The following is a 22,967-nucleotide window of genomic DNA, read 5'->3' as shown; positions in this document are numbered from 1 at the left end:
ATAGGGTTCGTTGAAATTTTTTTTTTTTGCGAAACAGGGTCAAGTCGTCATGGGGGAGGACGATATTAAAGGTGAAGTCATTCTTCCCTAAGCCAGTTTCATTTTTTTTTTTGAAAAAGCGATGTCGTTAGGGTGAAGGCCGATTTTATAATATCTGAGATTGAAGTCGTTAGACCCAAAGCCGATTTCACTTTTAGTTTTTTTTTTTTAATGTTACGCAATGAAGTGACTGAAGAAAGGGAAACCATTCCTACGAGCACTTTATGATAGAGGATGAGCGCTCTGTGAGCTCATCAAGGTGCATCATGAACAACTTTATCAAGGACTTTTTTGTGTTTTGAGTTGATTCAATCAAATTTATGATAGAAGGGATATTGCTTGGCCCATGGAGACACGCCAAGACTCTGAACTTCTCAACCATTTCATTCCCAGACCCCTAAGAACTATCACCCAGCTTCTGCCGTGTTTTCATTGAGTTTCCTCGTGCTGGTTTATAAATTGTCATCACTATTGGTGTTGTTATGAAGGTTGTGAATAGAGCCATAAGCACTAAAATTGCAAACATTTCATCGTTTAAATTCTGAAAAAAAAAACTATTAGGTTAAAAAAAAAACTAAAAGTTAAACCATCCTCCAGCTTAACGATTTCAATCTAAGATATAAAGAAACTGGCCTCCACCTTGATGACATCATTTTTTCAAAAAAAAAATGAAATTGGGTGAGGGGAGGACGACTTCACCTTTAATGTCGTCGTCCCCATGACGACTTGACTCTGTTTCGCAAAAAGAATTCGAGGGATATTTTTTACAAATTCGAGTTACAATGGACTCCAATTACAAAAAAAGCCTATGACAGATACTAACTAGTGTAACCTCCAAAAATTACAAAATAAAGAAAAAGTAGAACACAAAAATACAATTGAATAGAAAATAATAAAATACAAACATTAAACAATAAGAAAAAAACATATGATATTAATACTGCCAGACAACCTGGTTGAAACCCTCCTCATGAAGGACAAGAACATATTGTTGAAACTTTTAAGAGCTCAACCTTAGCGCTCTCCTTACTAGTAATCTCTTTTCATGAGCCGAAGTCATGTTCGTAAGACTTTGCTATGTTTCTTTCACCTCAACCCTTATACTCTTCTCTTTCTTATTTGAGATCAAACGTCTAGCCTTCCAACCTATTAACAGCCAAATTTATTCTCTAATTCTACTTTGTTTTTATTATTATTATTATGGAGGAAAGAATAAAGGAAAATTAAAAGAGGAGGATCTCATTCGAAATAATAGAAATGAGAGAAAAAAACATTAACAAGTAAGCCAAAACTCCTCATTTAGGCTTCACCTTTAATGATAACAAAGTAGGTTTTTTAACTAATATCAAATGATAACGAAAAACGTGTTAAATCACAAGGTTGTCGTGTTCTCCAATAATTTTTATGGTATCACCTTAACCTACTCTCAGGAATATATAATTCTATCATTGTCATCATCATAATTGATAGTATTGTTATCTAATATATTTTCAATAAAAATAATAAAAATGTTTGTTATTTTACCTTAGCGCGTGAAAAATAATAATAAAATTGATAGGATAAGATGGTAGTCTCATCAATCCATTAATAAAAAAAATTAACGGATAGAGACTCAATTTAAAAAATTTGAATACTCAAATTAAACTTTTTAATAAAAACTAAATTTAAACTTAATTAAATATATATTTTATACAATTCTCTCCTTATTTTTAACATTTTAATAATTATTTATCTCGTGTTGTTATTTTTATTTTAGTAAATAATATACACATTTCTTTTTAAGTGTTTTTTTTTGGATTTAAATCGTTTTTTCTAATTTGAGTGTTTTTTTTTTAATTTAATAATTTTCTAAAACTAAATTAAAAATTTATAATAACAAAATTATATACGAAATAAATAAAAATTATTTATATTTACTTTTAATTTTATTATTTTTTATGATCATAAAAAAAATTGCCATCACGATTATTTGAAAACTTTTATAAATATAAAATAGTTTTAACAAAAAATTTTATATTTATATAAAAAGATAAAAGTGAATAGTAACAAAAATAATATCAAATGATAATAACAAATAAATATAGTATCTATATACCGGTGTCTATGAAGAAAAATACACATGCGTAACTCGTCTGCCGGTAAGAAAAATGTAAATATACTAAATGTATTTCTACCAATAATAAATTAATAAATAAATATATCCTTTTCATTCTATTTTTTATTCTCTGCAATCGGTTATCTGTGTTTTAGTTTTACTTTTCATTGAATAAACCTATATTCTTCTCTACTTTTCCAATTTCTCTTTATTTCCTTTTTTCCAAAGTAGAGCACAAAAGCTTCCTGAGAATATCTAAGTATGCAACGAACAGTGTCGTGAAAAGTAAAAAATTGGAAAATATTTGTGTAGCCGCCTCTCTGCCCGACATGAAGGAACCATAGCATCAAAATTTATGTCTCAACCAAATGCCGTGTGTTGACTGTGGATTAAGTCATCTCACCCAAATTCAAAACCAATAATGTTACTTACTTCTCTACCTTTTTAGTTACTTTCTCTTTTTTCTTTTCCTTCGATGTTCTATCTGGTGATTTTGTTAAAAAAATATCTCAGTTTTCAAGGCCTCTCTTTAAACCAACATACAAACAGACACAATCAACCACAGACATAACTCCTGTTGTTTTCTCAGAGTGTTTTAGAACACTGGACGGTTCTGTCTCAAACCCAACCAGATTTGAAGATTTCAGACAGCAACATGCGGTTATTCCATGTTCTTGTCTTAGGGTTTGTGGCTTTGAATTGCGTTCAAGTTTTTGAATCCAATGCTCAACTCATACCACAAGATGAAGGTACGCTTCCACGCTTTTGTTCTCAACTTTGTTTTCTTAATTGGTCGGTTTGGTTGCTTTGGTTGCTTGAAGTGTAGTTATTTCAACCACTACAAGAACTCTTCTGAAACCTTTCATAATAAGGTTTTGATTAACCACCCTTCTAACCCTTCTCACTTTTGCATTCGATGAAAATACAAAGAAATTATGAAAAACACTTCATCTTCCGAATGAGGATTCTGATGATAAGAATTGAGTTTTCTGCATCATTGTCTTCTTTATGATTGAACACAAGGTGTTTGTGCTGCGGTTTCTTTCAGTAACTTCCTTCTTTAGAGAACTTTTAAAACACTGTTTTTCCAATCTGGGTACTTTTGATGATTGTCCATGGATTTTTCTCAGAGGTTTTATATCTTATATTATCAAATTCAATTCAATTTTGTTTACTGGGACTTTTGATGATCATTATTTCAATTTTTTTTTCATGTAATCATATCAAGTTTAGGTTTTTCTTGATCACTCAATCGTTTTTAGGAATGTTTTGGTGATACACCCTTTGCTTGGCACATCCCATGTGAGATGACACCCTTTTGAAAATGAAATAACAAGGGTGGAGGACCACTACTTTTGTTTATGATCATGAATTTGTTGTTTTTTTTAATATTTTGGATAAGACCAATGCTTATGATATAGTCAATAAACTCAAATCTTCAACACAATAAATTATGTTCAGAAGGTATTTTCTAATTATATATATGGAAGCTTGAAAACAATGTTTTTAGCCAAATAGTGTGACATTTTTGAAAACAACATTTTGCATTGACTTGTGCTTTCATAAATTTGAAAATATAACTGGGTTTGGCCATTGGGTCAGTACCAAATTGTGATTTTAAAAACTCTGACACTGTTTGTAGAAAGTGTTAATTAGAATTTATTGAATATAACAACTATGAAGTGGAGATAGTTCAACATTATTAATGGTGAAAACAGAGGAAAAATAATTGCTCTGCTTTCACATGCTGCATGTTGTTGCCCATACCTTCTTGTACTGATACTTTTGTTTCTGCTGCATTTCATCTTACACATCATTAGAAATTGGTTAAATAAAAGAATTGTTATTGTTTTAACATATTTTTAATTTTTATGAAAAATTAAAACACTTATCACACTTTGTACAATTTCTGAAATAAATTTTACCTTCAGGAACACTAAATAGAAAAAAAAGAACATCTAAAACAGAGGAAGTGTCTGTATATAAAAGGAATGTAGTTCATTAAAAAAATGAATTTTAGTTTTTACAAAAGTTCATTTTAAAAAAAAAACAAATTTTAAGTCAATACTTTGTTCTTTTTAATCTAACATTATTACTTGTTCAAGTAATTATAATTAATATATTTCTACTCATATAATTTATTATATATTAAAGGGTTTAGTAAATGTCTCGAGTTAGTGTCAACTTTTTATGTTAACAAATAATTAGAAATCATACTTGAAACTTAAGTATTGTAAAAGTTAATAAACTTAATATGTATAATAATTTGAATAAGAGAATATAATTATTTTACTTACTGTACAAAACTTATATTCTCTCTATATTAAATTTGTTATTATATAACTCATTAAAGGGCTTATTACAAAGAGTGTTTAAAAAAAATAAAAATCACGGAGGTCATATTACAAGTTAAAAAATAAGATTTTTAACAGTTGACATTTTAAAAGTCTGACACATAGTTTGTCTCTTTCCACATTTTCATATGTTTTCAGAAGCAATCATTTTTATTTTTATTATTTATACTTTAGTAAACTCCATTGTCTTGTTGATCAGTATAAAAATTCTAATATGAAACAAGTTTTGAAATAAATTGATAAGTGAAGTTCGAGTTTTAAAAAGCATATCAAACAGATATGATAAATAACTGGTCATATATAGGTCTAAATATTTTTTCAAAAATAACCAAAATTATCCAAATTCTATTTAATGTAATTTATTATTTATAAAAAAAATTAAGTATGAATAAAAAAACCAGAAACCTATATTCTTCAAGATTTAAGTAGAAGATGATGTTAAATGGGAATTTTTTTCCTTAGAAAAATTGTTATGAACAAGGATAGAAATAGTCAAAACTATATAAAATAATATTTTATAATTTAACTTTAGAATTTTAGATTTTTGCATGTAAGCTTGTGTAACAGTAGTTTTTGAATTAAGATTGATTTATTTCTTAACTACTTTTTTGACTATGCTGTTTCTGAAATACAATGGATATGGTAATATAGATTCCATGCTTTGTATGCATCATTTGGCATACATTTCATGATAAAGAAAACCAAAACCATGCATAGTTATGATTCTGATTTTGACATGGGAAAGAGCCATGCATATAGTCTTTGAATGAACATTGAATTTTTCTTATATTCTATTGTACACCATATTTGACTTGACTTTATTCAAAATCTAAGAAATAAAAAAAAAATGAAGTTTGTTAAATTGCTCTATTTGGTGATTTAAATTTTTTGATTGAATTTAAAGTGTTTCATTTAATGTCATGGATATTTATAGCCCTCAATATTTTTGACCAAATTTATATTTGAATCAGACATCTAACCAATTTTTAACCCATACGCAATTATTAAAAATTATAAAACATTTAAAAGTTTTGATAAATTAAAAGTTATGTGAAACTTTTTGACTTCAAGAGTTCAAGTTTTCCACGTTAGAGCGTTGAAATATTTCAGTATCTAGAATTTATAAAAAATGACTAGATTCAAGCTAAGAATTTAGAAATATGTTAAAGATTTCCTTAAAAACTATGTTCTGATTAACGTTGGATTTGTCATGAATAAGATACTTCATATTATTGTTCATGGTTGAATCAATTAGTAAACAATTTCCGTAGTTGACCATTGAGCTTTGAAAATAGCTTTGAAAATGGCTTTGAAGTGATGGACCAACTAAAAAAAATTGTACAAGTAAATTAGTTACAAAAAAAAAGTATAATCGAAATTAAATATCGATTTACCTTTTGCCCGACCTGATTAAATTCATATTTATATATTAATCTGGGATGAATAATTTTTAAAAAATATATTATTCTTAATCTTTTTATTTGTTTATTCTTTTATTTTTTTTAAACAGGACAAAATGCCTTATTGGTTTTGAAATAAGATTAATGAAGCCTAAAAATTTTCAGTCGGTTTAAAATAGTACCTGTTAAACCCATTATATATTTATTAATTAATCCAAGTGAGCTTTTACTTTCTATACTTCCATGATACTAAAGTAAAAAAAAAAATCTCTTTTTGCATTTCTTCATCCAAAAACTATTGGAAAAGTTTTTAAATTCGGTTTTTAAAAAGTAGATAAATAAATTAACAAAATCTATCACCAACATGCGTGAGATCAAAATAAATCTACCTATTTCTAATTCTGTACTTTAATACTGTTAAAATGAATGTAGTCAAATCTTTCACATGAGAGAAAAGCTTTAATCAATTAATAAGGTAAATTCGATTATAACATCCGGTTTTCTGGTAATTCTAATTAGAATTTTCACTAGATTTCTAAGATCGAGGATTACAAAATTCACCAATGTAAAACATATATTCTGGATGTACAAAAATTTGAAATACACTTCAAGATTTACAAAAAAATAAAATAATGCTACACACATTACTTTATCCTATCACCAATGAGAACAAGGAAATAATTCACCTGATTTGTAAAAATATTACAATTTTACCTATAGTCAAGATAAAACCCTTCAATCTTTTATCATCTTGAATAAAAATGTTTTCTGAAAAGATAAAATGTTCAAAACTCTCTCACACATGTTCTATTGATCATAGGATATCATTGTTATGAAATGGAGGAAGATGCAAGATTTAAAGAAAAATTAATAACATATCAATATTAAATATTAATCGATTAATATGTCTTAATCACATTTTTTTTTAAACTTACTAAATTAATCAATTATGTATGTAACTTGATCGATTAAAAGTTTTAGGAAGTACATTTATCTTTTAAATTTGATTAAGAGCGTGCCTAGATTAAGAGTAATCAATTATTATGTTATTAAAATTGATGAAGAAGGTTTTTCTTGGCTTTACGATGCTAAAACACACATTTAGACTATTATTGATCTATCTAAACAAACACATCTCATAACACTTGGACATCATAAAAATAACTAATTGAATCTTCTTCTTGACATAGTAACCGATACTGGTGTGTGTAATGATTATGCAATTTGTGAGGGTGAAAAAAATTGCTGTTATTGTTTTGAAGGGTTTAATTCTTGGAATATGTAGATAAACTAATTGTTAGAAAAAATGGTTGTGGCTAATGCATTGCTTTGTGTGTGTCGCAGTGAGAGTACTGCAAGCAATATCGGATAAACTAGAAAACTTGAACTGGACAGTTACAGAGCGTTCCTGCACAGAGAATGAAGGGTTTAATGGCAAGATGAATATAGGAGATGACATAGTGAGGAATGTCACATGCAATTGCAACTTCGAAAATAGCACTGTTTGCCATGTTGATAACATGTACGTATTTTTCTAGCTACCTCCCCAGTGATATAGTGTACTTAATATTTAATGTTTGTTAGGTTTAATTAATAATTTAGTTTTTAAATTTAGATTTTTAATTCAGTTTGAATTTTATATTTTTTTTACTCAATAAGTCTTTATTTTAAAAAAAATCAATTGAATATTTATTTTTGTAAAATATATTAAGTCTTCTTTTATACTGAAGTTAATGGTCTTTGAAAGTTAATGGTCTTTTATACTGAAGTTAAATTTTAGGTCTATCACATATCAAAATCTAAATTTTTTATTTGGAAGTTGTCACTTGTCAAGATCAAAGAGATTTTAAGATAGATGATCACCATGACACTTCCAATCGGTCTTAATCTGGATTATATCGAAAAGACTATATTGAATATTTTTTACAAAAATAAAAACACAATTGAGTCATCGAAAACAAATATAAAGATTTAAACAAATGAAAATCTAAATTGTTAATTAAGCCTATTTATTCATCTAATTATTAACAGTTTATTTGAAAAACCATTGAATTCAATTCGGACAACGTCAAAGATAAAATGCAAGAGATGTTTGAATGATAAAGGTTGAGAAAGGCTCACTTCTTATACATTCTAATTAAGTTGTGCGTTTATAGAAATATACGATAAGTTCAAACAAATTCTGGCAAAAGTTTGCCTAATATGCACATTTTTTATGGTTTTATGTGCATAAATTCATTGAATGCTACTTCTTTGATTAATTGTGTGTTTCTTTATGGGATACTAATACCATTGTTTGGCCATGCTAGCTTTCTCAAGGGTCAAAATCTATCGGGAGTTTTTCCCAGTGAATTTGGAAATCTCACCCATCTGAAAGTGCTGTAAGTTTGTAAATACTATTTTGTTTATGTTTTGTGTGGTCACGAATGTTGTCACTCTCTGACAATGTTGATTATATCCTGGTAGTACAACATGTTGATTAACATGAAAATGAATTTTAGATGAATTTTTGTATTTCTTTATGTGAATGCCAATAATTATTGTTAGAATTTCTATGCCTTGTGCAGTGATCTTTCCCGCAACTATCTCAACGGCTCGCTTCCAAAAAGTTTTCCTCCCAACTCTTCACTGATCAATTTGTTAGTCTTCCACGCCCTTGATTTTGTGTTAATTGTTATTCATGACTCTCTCCTAAAAGTCTAAGCAGTTTATATCTAACAATTTCTTAACTCAAACGTTTTTTGATGTCTAAGGCTCACTTAATTTTGCATATTTGGCTTTCAATATTTTCTCTGTTTTCTTACTGAATGACCAATGTCCAATTGTTAATGTTGCTCAGGTCCCTTCTAGGAAACCGACTAAGTGGTCAAATTCCCACAGAAATTGGTGATATTGATGGTCTGGAGGAACTGTAAGTGCTGCAAAATTTGGATTTTTGACATTGAAAAGTGGTATTGGAAGTTGAATACTTGAATGATGATAATGGTATTCGTTTTTATAGGGTCTTAGAATGTAACCAACTTGAAGGACCACTTCCTCCTAGTCTTGGAAATTTGAGCAATTTGAAGAGACTGTAAGACTCTTTCATTCGAGCCATTTTCGTTTTATGTATATAATCAATTTTCGTCATTCACTTTTCTGTGTACCAACTGTTTGTTTTTATGTTGCTCAAGGGTTTTTTAATTAGTTTATACAAATTCTGCAGGCTTCTTTCTTCAAATAATTTTACAGGGACAATACCAGAAACATTTAGCGAACTTAAAAATCTGACTGATTTGTGAGTGGCAAAATGATACAGTAGTTCCTTTTCGTTTCTTTTTTTCATATCTCTGTTAAATCTTAAAATTATTCTTTGCATTTTCTGCAGTAGGATAGATGGAAGCAGTTTATCCGGACCAATACCCAGTTTCATTGGGAACTGGACCAAACTTGACAGACTGTGAGTACACATTCAGAACAATTCGTTACTATTTTCTTGTACAGTTGTAGGAAGACAAATTTGATATTCTATATCATGCTTAGCGTAAGATTTAAATGGTGCTCCATTAGTACAATTCAGTTAAAAGAAGGTAAGTAGTCAGAATCTCATGATATTCTCATCAAACTTGATATAAAGGTTTTAAAGAACAAAAAGTAAACTTTACTAAGAAATGGATGCATCATGAGATAGATACCCTTTGGTTCCTTGTTAATTTTCATTCCAGCGTGTATTTAATCTCTGTTAAACTTTTGCAATCAGTAACTTTTGTAATGAAAATCGTCTAATTAAACTTTATGTTTTTGTTAGGGATTTGCAGGGAACAAATATGGAAGGCCCAATTCCTTCCACTATATCTCAGTTGAAACTTTTGACTGAATTGTGAGTACTAGCTTCTTTCTGAATATTTCTGAATTGGGGCATTTTATCTCAGGATATTATTGTGCAATGATTCTGGATCATAATATCATTTTCCTTTTCATTGATGAACATTTCTGTATCAGGAGAATAACTGATTTGAAAGGACCAACTATGGATTTTCCTAATCTGGAGGAGTTGAAAAACTTGGAACGACTGTGAGTTCAAACATTTTCAACTACTTATGTTAAGAACTATAAGATTCATTTGGCCTTTTAACGAAGGTGTGCATTTCTGTGACTCAGGGCATTAAGAAATTGCTTAATCACGGGTCGTATTCCAGAGTACTTCAGTGAAATGGCAAGTTTAACTACTTTGTAAGTTCCATCAATGGTCAGCTCAAGTTTATTTTTGGCACCATCTTGAATAGTTAACTTGTGTTTGATATTATATTATTTTAAACAATAACAATACTCATAAATTTCTAAATTTCGGTGTCTTCTAAAATTTTCTATACAAACCATATCTTTTGTGCATTTCAAATTGCCTTCTAAAAATTCTCCATCCAAACACTATTTATATTTTCTCCTCGTTTCATTTCCACAACATCAAATCTTTGAAGAGACAACTGCGTTTTGTGCTGTTAAACTCTTGTTTATTTCTGGTGCCAATTTGTTTCAAAGGGTTACTGTCATTAGAAATTGTTCATGTATTACTTACATACAAGGATTGTTAAACGATTTCCCATTATTTTTTGTGAACTAATTCTCTCGGCTGTCTTTGTCACTAATTTTTATATCCCGTTTTTGGGTGGTTGTGGTAATGCTTTTCAAGTTTGTTTTTAACACTATTGAACTAATTCATTACTTTGAGGGAAAAATGATTGTCTATCCTCCGGGTGATTTGGAACAATGTTTTTGCATAACCATGGTGTGATTGGTACTAATCCTTTTGGTAGGAGTAATTTCTGGAGCATAATATCCATAATATTGTTATCCTGTGTGTATGTGTTTTCACATGGGAACGATTCTTAGGATTTGATATCAGGTATGTATGTGACTATCTTATTTTTCTTGCAGGGACCTAAGCTTCAACATGTTAACTGGTCCAGTCCCAGAATCAATACAAAATATGAAAAGCCTAGATTACTTGTAAGTGAAGATTTGATTTCCTTACCAGAAGATTACACAGAAAAATGTTATATATCTTATACTCAGACAGTACTTTAATACCTAGAAAATTGGTTGCTTTTTCTTTATTGATTTAATGCAGGTTTCTGACAAATAATTCTATGAGTGGAGAAATTCAGGACTGGATATTGAGCTTCAAAGAAAACATGTTAGCATATTTCTTTATCTTGGTTTCTCGAATTGCATAATGTAAAAGCTTTACTGAATTACACCCTATACTATATCAGAGATACAATGATAAAAAAATTACCATATGTCCACTTTCAGAGATTTATCTTACAACAATTTTACCAAGTCTTCTGCATCTAGCTGTCAGCAGGTGGATGTGTAAGGTTCTCTCTGTCTAGCAATATATAATTATTTCTTTCAGCTATGTCAATGCTAACCTTTTACTATTACTGAACAGGAACTTGGCTTCAAGCCATTCTTCTTCAGCGGAAACTACGGCTTCGTAAGTTTTTTTGTTTTTCTTTTTGTATTTTCTACTTGATTTATCACCATTCTATCATACCTGTTAAAACTAACTGTATTCATGTTGTAGAACTTTTTGTTTGAAGAGGAATCTTCCTTGTGCAGGAGAACCCCAGTGTGAGTGTTACTGAGAGTAAAACAAAAATGTTTGGCTTAGTACTGTTATTTTTCGAATTTGGTCCCATTTTTTTTTTTTTTTTGTGTGATTGCAATATTAATTCATCTTTTAATTTATTATCCAATATTTAATAGAAATATAACTTAGAGTACAATAGAGTGCAGCATTAACATTTTTGTTAATTTTCAATGTCAAAATGTTGGATGAGCCAAAATTGCACAGTTAAAATAGTGTAAGATCAAATTGAAATGGGGACCAAATTCAAGAAATGACGTTAATAAGGGAGCTAAAAGTGCAAATTAAGCTAAAATGTTTCCAACACCACCATAATTCTGTGAAAAAAGCAGTTTGATGTTTCTGTTTGGAGTAACTTCTGAGATTTCCCCGTGTCTTTGCAGATAAGTCATTGTTCATAAACTGTGGAGGAAGTGAGGGGGAGTTTGAAGGCAATAACTATGTAGGTGACCTCCGCCTAGATGGCATTTCAACCTTTGATCTTAGAAATGATGGACAATGGGCCTATAGCAGCACAGGAGTATTTATGGGAAAAGTTGATGCAGATTATGTAGCACGAAATACATTTTCTTTGAATATTAGTGGTCCAGACTATTACCAAAACGCTCGCCTTTCTCCTCTGTCGCTTAACTACTATGGCCTTTGTTTGCCAAACGGAAACTATAAAGTGAAGCTCCATTTTGCTGAGATAATGTATACTGATGATCAAACTTTTAGAAGTTTAGGAAGGCGCATATTTGATGTTTCAGTTCAAGTGAGTGCTGAAGCAAAATATTTAGTTGCTTTGTTTTGGTTGTTTCTTACATCTTTTGTCATATATCCTATCTGGTATTTGAATAAAGTAGAAGTTCTGAAATGAAAGTAAACATTTTCGATGATGCATCTTCACAGGGTGTTAGATATTTGAAAGACTTTAACATTGTGGAAGAGGCTGGTGGAGTTGGAAAGGGCATCACTAGGGAGTATGATGTTGATGTTGATGATGGTACCTTGGAAATCCACTTATACTGGGCAGGGAAAGGAACTACTTCAATTCCTGATAGAGGTGTATATGGACCTCTGATATCTGCTATTGAGATGATACCAAGTGAGTTTTTTCTTTTCTTATTAGTAATTTTTCTTTCAAGTATCATGCCATGTTCTGTCCTGTAAGCATTTGTACTTTGTTGTAGACTTTGAGAATCCTTCAAAAGGGCTGTCTGGTGGAGTCATTGTTGGAATTGTTGCTGCATCATGTGGGCTTGTCATATTGATACTGGTTGTCCTTTGGAAGATGGGTCTTCTTTGTAGGAAAGATACAACGGATAAAGGTATGACTGCCAAAATATAAGTTCCCAGTTGCTGCTCTTGTAAATTGCCTTTTGTTAATAAAATAAGATGTACAGAAAATGTGGATTTAGGTTCATTATTGTTGCATTCGATTTTTCTCTTTCTGTGCTTCTCTTTTCATTTATCAATTCCTTCTTGCAGAACTTCTAGATATGAAAACGGGCTATTACAGCTTAAGACAAATTAAAGCAGCTACTAATAACTTTGACCCTGCAAATAAGATAGGTGAAGGAGGATTTGGGCCTGTATACAAGGTAACTATCATAATCATCTGATATAATCAGTATATATGATTTCAAAACATTGGGGGCATGGATGGGACTTATCCCACAACACTATTGTACATGGAAAAATGATACTGATGGCATGGTTGAATCACAGGGTGTGCTTCCAGATGGTGATGTGATTGCTGTTAAGCAGCTCTCCTCCAAATCAAAGCAGGGTAACAGAGAATTTGTCAATGAAATTGGCATGATATCTGCTTTGCAACATCCTAATCTGGTGAAGCTGTATGGCTGTTGCATTGAAGGAAACCAGTTGCTTTTGATATACGAATACATGGAGAACAACAGTCTTGCTCGTGCACTTTTCGGTAAATTCCTTACACGTATACCGTGAGTTTTGTATGCGTTTCTACTTCAGAATTTAATGTATTAATGAACAAAATCTTCTTTCCTTCCCCCCAAATTTCCGGTAGGTGGAGAAGAAGAGAAGCTGAACTTAGACTGGCCTACAAGAATGAAGATCTGTGTGGGGATAGCAAGGGGATTGGCTTATCTTCACGAGGAATCAAGGTTGAAAATAGTGCACAGGGACATTAAGGCAACCAATGTCTTACTTGATAGGGATCTGAATGCCAAGATCTCTGACTTTGGTTTAGCTAAGCTTGATGAAGAAGAAAATACTCATATCAGTACACGCATAGCTGGAACAATGTTAGTAGTACTGCGCCACATTCATGATTAAGATCATACGTAATTAGATTATGTTTTATTAGTAGCATTTCATTCTTACTTTTATTAACATAAGCAACTGGCTTGCACTTCTGTCCACAATTTTTTCTCCTGCATGAAGTTAGTATCAAACTTATATTTAATTGTTTTCTGAAATTACTGAGTATTGGTTACTGCTTGTCTTGACAGTGGTTACATGGCTCCAGAATATGCTATGAGGGGTTACTTAACTGATAAAGCAGATGTATATAGCTTTGGAGTTGTAGCTTTAGAGATTGTTAGTGGAAAAAGCAACACAAAATACAGACCAAAGGAAGAGTTTGTATACCTTCTAGATTGGGTAAGTTGAAAAACCAGAAGTAATGTGAGACCATTTGGATTCAATATTATTTGTTAAATTGAGATAAATTACTCTTTGTTCTTTTTCCTTTTTTCCTTTACAATTAACCTTATGCTATTTGCTACATAGGCTTATGTTCTCCAAGAGCAGGGAAACCTTCTGGAATTGGTGGATCCAAGTCTTGGTTTAAACTACTCTCAAGAGGAAGCCATGAGAATGCTGAGCTTGGCACTCTTGTGCACCAATCCTTCTCCCACTCTTAGACCAACCATGTCTTCTGTTGTGAAAATGCTTGAAGGAAAAATTCCAATCCAAGCTCCTATAATCAAGCGCAGTGAGAGCAACCAAGATTTAAGATTTAAAGCTTTTGAGTTGCTATCACAAGACAGCCAAACTCATGTTTCATCTGCATACTCTCAAGAAAGTATGAAGCAAGGAAACAAATCAGAAGATGGACCATGGCTTGACTCCTCCCTATATCTTCAAAGTGATGGCCATTCTTCAAGCAATAAACTAATCTAAGAACACACCATGGGAAAATTTGTTAAAAGCTTATAGAGGACTACTGCAATTAATTTTTAGTTCATTTTTGAAGTATATAAACTGAAAGTACAGAGTTATATATATATAGCATGTACAATCTGTTTCCTCTACCATTATTTATATATATATATATATATATATGTATATATGTATATATATATATAATTATTTTCTGTAAGTATAAGACATATAAGGGCTAACTTTCTTACAATAGTTCCATTCAACTTCTAGTTTTTGATATCTTATATATTATAATTTTTAATTTTTTAAACTGTTTCAATAAACTTTTATTTTTCAATAACTCGATATAAATAAAGAAGACCAATTAAAAAAAATTCTTTTTTTTTATAATTTTTTAATTATAAATAACATTTGATAGTAATTTGTTTTCTTTTTTTATGTTTTAAAACAGAGGACTGAGGACTACGATATTTTACTCTTGTTTTGCTAACTACTAGACTTGTGTTTGGAGATTAATAATAAACGTATATTAAAGTAAATAAATACGTGTATCACCTTTACTAATTGTCACACATGTTCATCAATATTAGTATGCAATTAGTATTGAATGAACCACTAAATATTTTAAATCTACAAAGCAACAAACAAAAATTCCTTTAAGATTAACGATAATTTTTCCAAATAAATATGTGACAATTGTTAAAGATCAAACACTTGTTTAATTATCTTAACCATTAATAAAATTTAAACATTAAACAAAGTTAAGGAAATCAAAGTTTTTGTGCTAAAGCAAGAATTTTTCTTTTATTGTACTCAAAACAAAATATGCTAATACTTTTTGTATTGAACCAATTATTTACCCAAAAATATTTATATTAAACAGCAAAATGTTTCTAGTTAAATTAATAGTTTCTTAAAACAACAGAAAAAAAAAATATTTTACAAATTAAGTACTTTTTTCAAAATGAAGGATATGATTTCATCGATTTCACATGTTATAAAATAATTAATTAGTCTATAAAATTCATGGTCATTTATGCCCACTAATCATAATTTTATCAAAAAATATATTAATTATCTTCTAAAAATTGTCAAATTATAATTCATTTTATTACTCACTGGATAATAATATGTAATAGACTCCATTTTCCAGCACCCCATACTTTCTTCCTCCACTCCTAGGCCTATAAAGAAGTGTAATGATATTTTGACAAGAAAAACTTAGAGAAATTTTTGACAAACTGACATGACTCCTGCTCACTTGTAGCCAAGATCACAACCATCAGGTTAATTCTTTCCTTAGCTTCCATACTTAATTGGCACTTAAAACAATTAAATGTTTACAATGCCTTTTTACACGACGACTTAGATGAAGAAGTTTACATGTATTTGTCTCCAGGTTTTAATAAACATGATGAAAACCTCTTGTTTGTCAACTTCACAAGTCTTTATATGATCTTAAACAAGTTAGTAGGTGTACTCTAAACTTTCAGAATTTTTATGTTCTCATGGATACAATTTGTTGATCATTCTTTATACCTTAAATTTAATGAATCCTGCATTACTGTCTTGCTCATTTATGTTGATGATGTTATCTTAGCAGGAGATGATAAAGATGAGATAAACGTCGTTAGTGATTTGCTCAATAGCACTTTTAGAATTAAAATTCTAGGAAACTTAACATGTTTTCTTGGTTTTGAGATTGCAAGGAACAAGGGCATTCATTTATGTCAGCGGAAATATACCCTAGACAATCTAAAAGAGGCTGGAATGCTTAGATCTGCTCCCATGTCAACACCTATGAATTTTTCCAAACATAAAATCACAAACACAGGAGAACCTCTTGCTGATCCTACTCCTTTTCGTAGGTTTCTTGGACATCTCATATACCTCACACACACTAGATCATATATCACATTTGTTGTTCATCACTTAAGTCAATTCATTGTAGCTCCTACCACCTTACACCATCAAGCATCCATGAGGATTCTGTGTTACTTGAAGCATCATCCAAGATAAGGGATGTTCTTTGATTCCACTAGCAACCTTCAATTGGAAGCCTTCTACAACTCTGATTGGGATGGATGCCCTACGACGAGGAGATCAGTAATTGGCTACATAATATACATTGGAAATTCTCTTATTTGCTAGAAATCCAAAAAGCAACAAATTGTATCTAGAAGTTCTTCCGAAGCAGAGTATCGCGCTATCGCTTCAACCACATGTGAAATTCAATGGCTCAATCACCTCATGCAAGACTTAAAGATTGATCAACCTCTATTCTTTACTACGACAATTTGTCAGCAATACAAATTGCTTCCAATCAAGTTTTTCATGAGAGGACATATCATATAGAGATAAATTGTCATTTGATAAGACAAAATAGGGATTTTTGTATTTCTGAGTGCTTTTGACCACTTAATTGTAAAATTGAGTTGTTTGATTATTTTTTTTTTGCGAAACAGGGTTAAGTCGTCATGGGGGAGGACGACATTAAAGGTGAAGTCGTCCTCCCCAAACCGGTTTCATTTAAAAAAAAAAAAAAGGCAATGTCGTCAAGTGAGAGTACAGTTTCTGCAAATTTGAGATTGGAGTCGTCATGATAAAGGCCGGTTTCACTTTTAATTTTTTTTCTTACCAATTGTATGTTTTTCGTGCTACAGTTTAATTCTAAATCGGTGCATTCTATTTTAAATTTAGGAACCCTAATTTGGGATAAATCCCCAATTTTGAAATTGCAAATCCCTAATAATTGCAATCAAACTTTCTACTTTTTGTTCTTGGTTCTGGTGCTTGCGGGTTATCCGATCATAAGGTAATGCTTCTTCTTCCCTGGGTTTGAGATGATGGAGTACACAACCAAGGCACGGTTTCGTCTTCACAATCAAGCTGTTAGTGCGAGGGGTGAACGACAGTGGTATGTGTTTTCACTGCTGTAGCAGCGACGATGGCTTCAGCCGTTATCGCACCTAACGACATCACTTCTTTAAAAAAAAATAAAACCGGTTTGGAAAAGGACAATTTCACCTTTAATGTCGTCCTCTCCTAGGACGACTTAATCATATTATACTAAGAAAAATTCAAACGACCCAATTTTACCAATTTTACAAATAAGCTGGGAAAAGGACCCCGAATAAAAAAAAACCGAAAAAATATCAAGCAATGCATCATTAAGCTCCTCCATATCGGCACTCAACACCAACATGCAGATATTCTGTCTAAAGCTCTCTCTCTTGCTCTCTTTCACAACCTTATGATCAAGCTTTAGCTTCTCAACATTTACGGCAAGCTTGAATGGGCTGTCAAAATAATCAATTAAATTCTCCATGGTAACAATCGCTCTACGCTTAACGGTCAAAACCAAGTCAAACGAATTATTGCAGAATAGTTTTTCTTGTTCCCTCTGCCTGTATATATTGATCATCTTGTTTTCTCTTTTGTAATCGAATTCTTACATACTCACAATATAATACTCGGTTTCTTTTCTTTTCTCTTTTGACTGTTCATGGTCCTCACGATTACTCGATTAATCAACCCTTGTGTAATGTCAAATAACATCTTTTCTCACAAAAATCAAGAAACACAAAGATCATAGATTAAGATCAATCTTTATTACTTGTACCAATATGGTCGACGAGATCAATTTATCAAGTTTTCCTCAAACTTCAATATCATCAAATGTTTCCCAGAGAAATTTCTTTTCTTTCATAAGACTAATCTTTATCACTTGCATATAATTTATGTATTTTGTTTTATCAGCTTAACTCTTTACAATTGTTTAATGATCATAATATCTCATTATAAACGTTAGTACTTTAAATCTATTACATATATTATCTTGAAAACGTTAAGCATTATGATTCTTTTAACACGACCAAACTATACGTATTAGATGATTTCAGTCTGACAAATAATTATTATATATATTTTCAATAATTTAAATATTACATAAATAATTATATGTAAATTTTTATACACTACTAAAACATCCACTTATTTTCTAATCATTTTTAAAATAAAAGTAATTACACGTATACATGACTAATCACATATAGTGAAAATATTCAACTATAGATACATACCCTTAATTAGTATTAGTGTTTAACAGTATACTATTATTTTAAGTAACAATTAAGTATATGAGATAAATCATTTTGTAAGTTTGTAAATATAAATTAATTAGAATGTGTCAAAAAAATTTATTTATAGGGATGTTTCATAAACTATTTATTTGTTCTAATAATTCATTATTTAATTATTTATTTATATAAGCAAAAATATTTTTTCCAATGTATTCTGTTTTTTAATTTTGTTTTATTATTTATTTCATACGTAATTAACTAAAGAGTATAAAGATAATAGAAATTAATATATATATATATATATATATATATATATATAATTTGAAGTCAAATTTTATACATTTTCTTTCATTTTGAAAATTATGAAAGTTAAATACAGTATATCTATTAAATATAATATAATTAGTAAAATTTTCAACAAAGTTACATTATTTAATAAATTTATTTACTATTAAGAAAATATCAATTATATTTATTACTTAATTATAGTATTTAATAAGTATTTCAGTTAGTACTGTATATATAATTGTATTATTAATTATGTTATGTTTACAAAAGTAATATCAAATACTTTGTTCATGAATTTTTTTAACCTGATCGAAATATTTATTACGGAATAGACTAATTAACACCGACCAACATGATATATTCTATATTCAAAATGATATTATCATATTTTGAACGATTTAATTAAGAGACACAAGTCCGGTATGCTTGTGCCAACTATAATCTTGATATTTTCTATTCATTATTTCTGTAATTAATTAATCATAAAGTAATTAATATATCGCTCTTATTATATTTGCTAAATAATATTTAAAAAACTACTTATTGGAGTTAATTTTATTAGATAAAATAGTTATGTTATTCTAATTAGTATTTATAGTAAAGTTAAAAAATAGAATTTATTAAATATTTTTTAATTATTAAATGACATATTTAATAGAAAGATTTTAGTTTATATATATATATATATATATATATATATATATATATAGTTAATAGCTAACTCAATAAAGTGGAAAATACTTGTAAATTTTAACTTTTAACTTCAAGTTTTTCAATTTTGATTAACTTTCTTATAATGAGGAACTAGTAATGATACCAAAGTTAAAACTCTATTTTACTAGTAGTTGAAAATAAAATTAAATGATTTTCTCACAAACTATTAGTATATATCGTCATAAAATTCTCTTCCAAATATCTAAAATTTATTTCTTCGCTCGAAAAATTCATGCAGATAAAATAAGAACATTAAGATTCATTGTGATGCCTAAACACCAAATAATTCTACAAAATTATATAATATTACATAAACTTACCTCATCTATGTTTCCAAAGTTTTACTTCTGTGATTCTTAAAAAGTTAATGTTTCTTCAATACATTCACGACCAAAAATACTACTTCTCTTCCTTCGTATCATCTTTCTCGTGTTCTTTTTCATCATCATCATCATCACCCTCATCATCATCTTTGTCTTCATCATCATCCTTCTCTTCTTCTTCAATGGCTTTGGTAGCTTCCTTAAGGATAAGCTTCAAAAGTCTCTCATACATTTCAATCACAGATTCCAACATTTCAATGGCCTTTTTCCTGTCTTGTAACACAACATCCTTGACCTCCCCAAGGGCTGTCATTTGATTCAGAGTCTTAAGAATCTCTTCATCACACAACCCAGAAGCAGTGAAGGACCCACTACCCTCCCCATCGACACCATGTCCCTTTCCAACTCCAAACCCTCCACCATTTCCCTTGATCACAATCATGTCGCTAAGGGTTATCAATTCATCCCCAAAAACCATCACAACTTCTCCTTTCTCAACATCCCACATCCACACACTCCCATCTTCTGCAGCAGACACCACATTCCTCTCTTCGTTCACCAAAGCCAGCGACACAATCGACCCACTTTGGCTTTGCCCCCATTTTCCCACCTCACAAGCCTCCACCGACCCATTATAAACAAACCCATCACCACCACCGGCGTAAAACGTTGACCCCGATGAATCTAGGGCAACCCCAGAAACGGAACACGGCAATGCCACACTCTGCATAAGGACCCCATGGTTTCCCAGATTCCAAAACTTGCACGTTCGGTCTAATGAGCAAGAAACCAAAGTACCCGTCACGGACTTCAAAGCAGTGACGGAATCAGAATGTGCCTTCCACTTGTGCAAGATCAAGTCTTCCACATTCTCCTCAAAGGAACCCGAAACAACGATCTTGAAGCTAGGGAGAACAACAACTGTTCCATCTTCGCTACCTGAAACAAGGAGTGACCCATCGTCGCTCAGATGGAGACTGGAAACTGGACTTGAGTGAACAACGATTGATCTGATGACATCACCGGAAGAACCTGAGATAGATAGAACGCTGCCTGAGATTCCACCGCCGAAGAGAAATGCTCCGTCGGGTGTCGCAGTGAGAGGGGCAATGGGTTCTGGCACGGGGAAGTTACGAAACACAGAAGAACCGTGCCAGTTGTAGATGTTGATGGAGCCTGCACCCGTGTCTGATGACACGTGTGAGGCTGCCAACAATCTCCGGCCCACCGTGGTAAGGCCGCGGCACGGTGACCGGCTGCTGGAGAACCGTGTCACGGCGGTGCGGCTAACCGTCTCGTAGACCATGATTGGCCCGTCAGGGGAGCTAGTGAGGATGAGTTCATTGGAGGAAGAAGAAGACATGTTTTTTGTTTTTTTTAAGGAAGAAAATGAAGAAAGAAGAAGGTGTGTGAATACAATTTCATGAGGTTTAGTTTTATAATTTTTTTTTTTATATTTGTCTATAAAGTAAAATGTTCAACCTATATCATTATTGTCAATGTGTCATTCTAAATTTAAAAAAAAAATCATTCTATAAAAAAAACATATGTTTGTATGGTTTTTTAGGTTTTCAGTGTTGTTTAAATGATAAATAACTTTTATGTACAAGTTGATAGATTTTTTAACAAGTTTGTACAGGTTGATAAATGTTTGTAACTTTCCATTATCATTTTGTTTTTATCATCTTAACTCTTTACAGTTTAGCAATATGATAATTTTCTATTGTCAAAATAACGTTTCAAAATTTCATTATATTTATTTTCATAAAAATGGTAAACGGCTTTTAATATAATAATAATTTACTCCATCTTTGAGGTAACAAACAATTATTACATATATATTTCAATAACTTTATTACACAATTAGTCGTGTATTTATTATTGTATTTATTAACATTCATTTATTTTTTAATTACTTATAAAATAAAAAATTAATTATGTTTTTGTCTCTCAAGTTTTGATGAATTTTGGAATTAGTCCCTACTTTATACCAATTTAGTTCTTTATTTTTAGAAATACGTAAATTTAGTCATTCTTACCAAATTTTGTTAAGTTTATTTGACATTTAAAACGTATTTTATTATTATATTTGGTTAACAAGCGAAAATGTGTCAGACACGGTAAACAATTCAAATACTATTATGAAATGCGCTTGAAACGTTAGATAAACTTAATAAAATTGGGTTAAAATAACTAAATTCACACATTTTTAAAGATAAAGAATTAAATTAGTCAATAGTTTTGAAGAGAGACTAATTCCAAATTCAAATTTCACTAAAACTTAAAAAAAAAAAACATATTTAACCCTAAATTAAAATTAATTACATATTTACACGTCACTAATTACATACATGGGATGAAGTGAGTGAAAATATCTAACTACTGCTATTCCAACTAGATTTATATACAGATTCTTGATATTAGTTTAAAATAACATAGTATATTATTTGGAGACTAACTTAGATAAATCATTATGTATAGTGAATATAAATCCATTTATCTATATATATATATATATATATATATATATATATATATATATATATATATATATATATATATATATATATATATATATAAACAGGAGATAAATTTTATAACCATTATTCTTTTGTTTGCAAATTATGAAAACAATTAAATATATTATTTTTATTAAATATAACATAATTAATTGAGATTTCAATTTAGAGTTATCTTTTATATAATAAAATATTTAATGCTAAGAAAAGTCTGTTGTATTTATTATTAATTATAGTATTTAATAAATATATCAGTTAATACTAAATATAACTATAATATTAATTATGTTATATGTAATAAATGTAATATATTTATCAAATACTATATTTTTTTGACCTGTTCTAATTATTTATATGAAGAAAAAAAAACTTAATATGGAGGAACATAATATATTCCA

At 30.1% G+C, this 22,967-nt stretch overlaps 2 protein-coding genes across 2 annotated transcripts; one reads left to right on the top strand and one right to left on the bottom strand.

The window, feature by feature from the left end:
• The first annotated feature begins 2,417 nt into the window (after positions 1–2,417).
• On the top strand, positions 2,418–14,781 carry LOC114168487 (probable LRR receptor-like serine/threonine-protein kinase At1g53430). The gene is made up of 24 exons (XM_028053325.1): positions 2,418–2,883; positions 7,233–7,410; positions 8,198–8,269; positions 8,456–8,527; positions 8,728–8,799; positions 8,890–8,961; positions 9,094–9,165; positions 9,256–9,327; positions 9,676–9,747; positions 9,870–9,941; positions 10,029–10,100; positions 10,803–10,874; positions 10,996–11,061; positions 11,181–11,240; positions 11,320–11,364; positions 11,455–11,501; positions 11,901–12,271; positions 12,409–12,604; positions 12,690–12,827; positions 12,988–13,100; positions 13,228–13,438; positions 13,544–13,781; positions 13,989–14,139; positions 14,269–14,781. The coding sequence occupies exons 1-24, from the start codon at positions 2,790–2,792 to the stop codon at positions 14,659–14,661; spliced, it is 3,021 nt and encodes a 1,006-aa protein (XP_027909126.1). The 5' UTR covers positions 2,418–2,789; the 3' UTR covers positions 14,662–14,781.
• Positions 14,782–16,706: 1,925 nt separating this feature from the next.
• On the bottom strand, positions 16,707–21,413 carry LOC114170138 (protein ROOT INITIATION DEFECTIVE 3-like). Its single transcript, XM_028055622.1, has 3 exons — positions 20,281–21,413; positions 17,789–17,942; positions 16,707–16,757 (listed from the first exon to the last, which is right to left on the bottom strand). Exons 1-3 carry the CDS (start codon positions 21,411–21,413, stop codon positions 16,707–16,709), a joined length of 1,338 nt encoding a protein of 445 aa, XP_027911423.1.
• Between the last annotated feature and the right edge of the window lie 1,554 nt (positions 21,414–22,967).

The sequence above is a fragment of the Vigna unguiculata genome, chromosome 11 (assembly GCF_004118075.2).
Source record: "Vigna unguiculata cultivar IT97K-499-35 chromosome 11, ASM411807v1, whole genome shotgun sequence".
NCBI lineage: Eukaryota > Viridiplantae > Streptophyta > Magnoliopsida > Fabales > Fabaceae > Vigna > Vigna unguiculata.
This window is presented reverse-complemented; position numbering and strand designations above follow the sequence as displayed.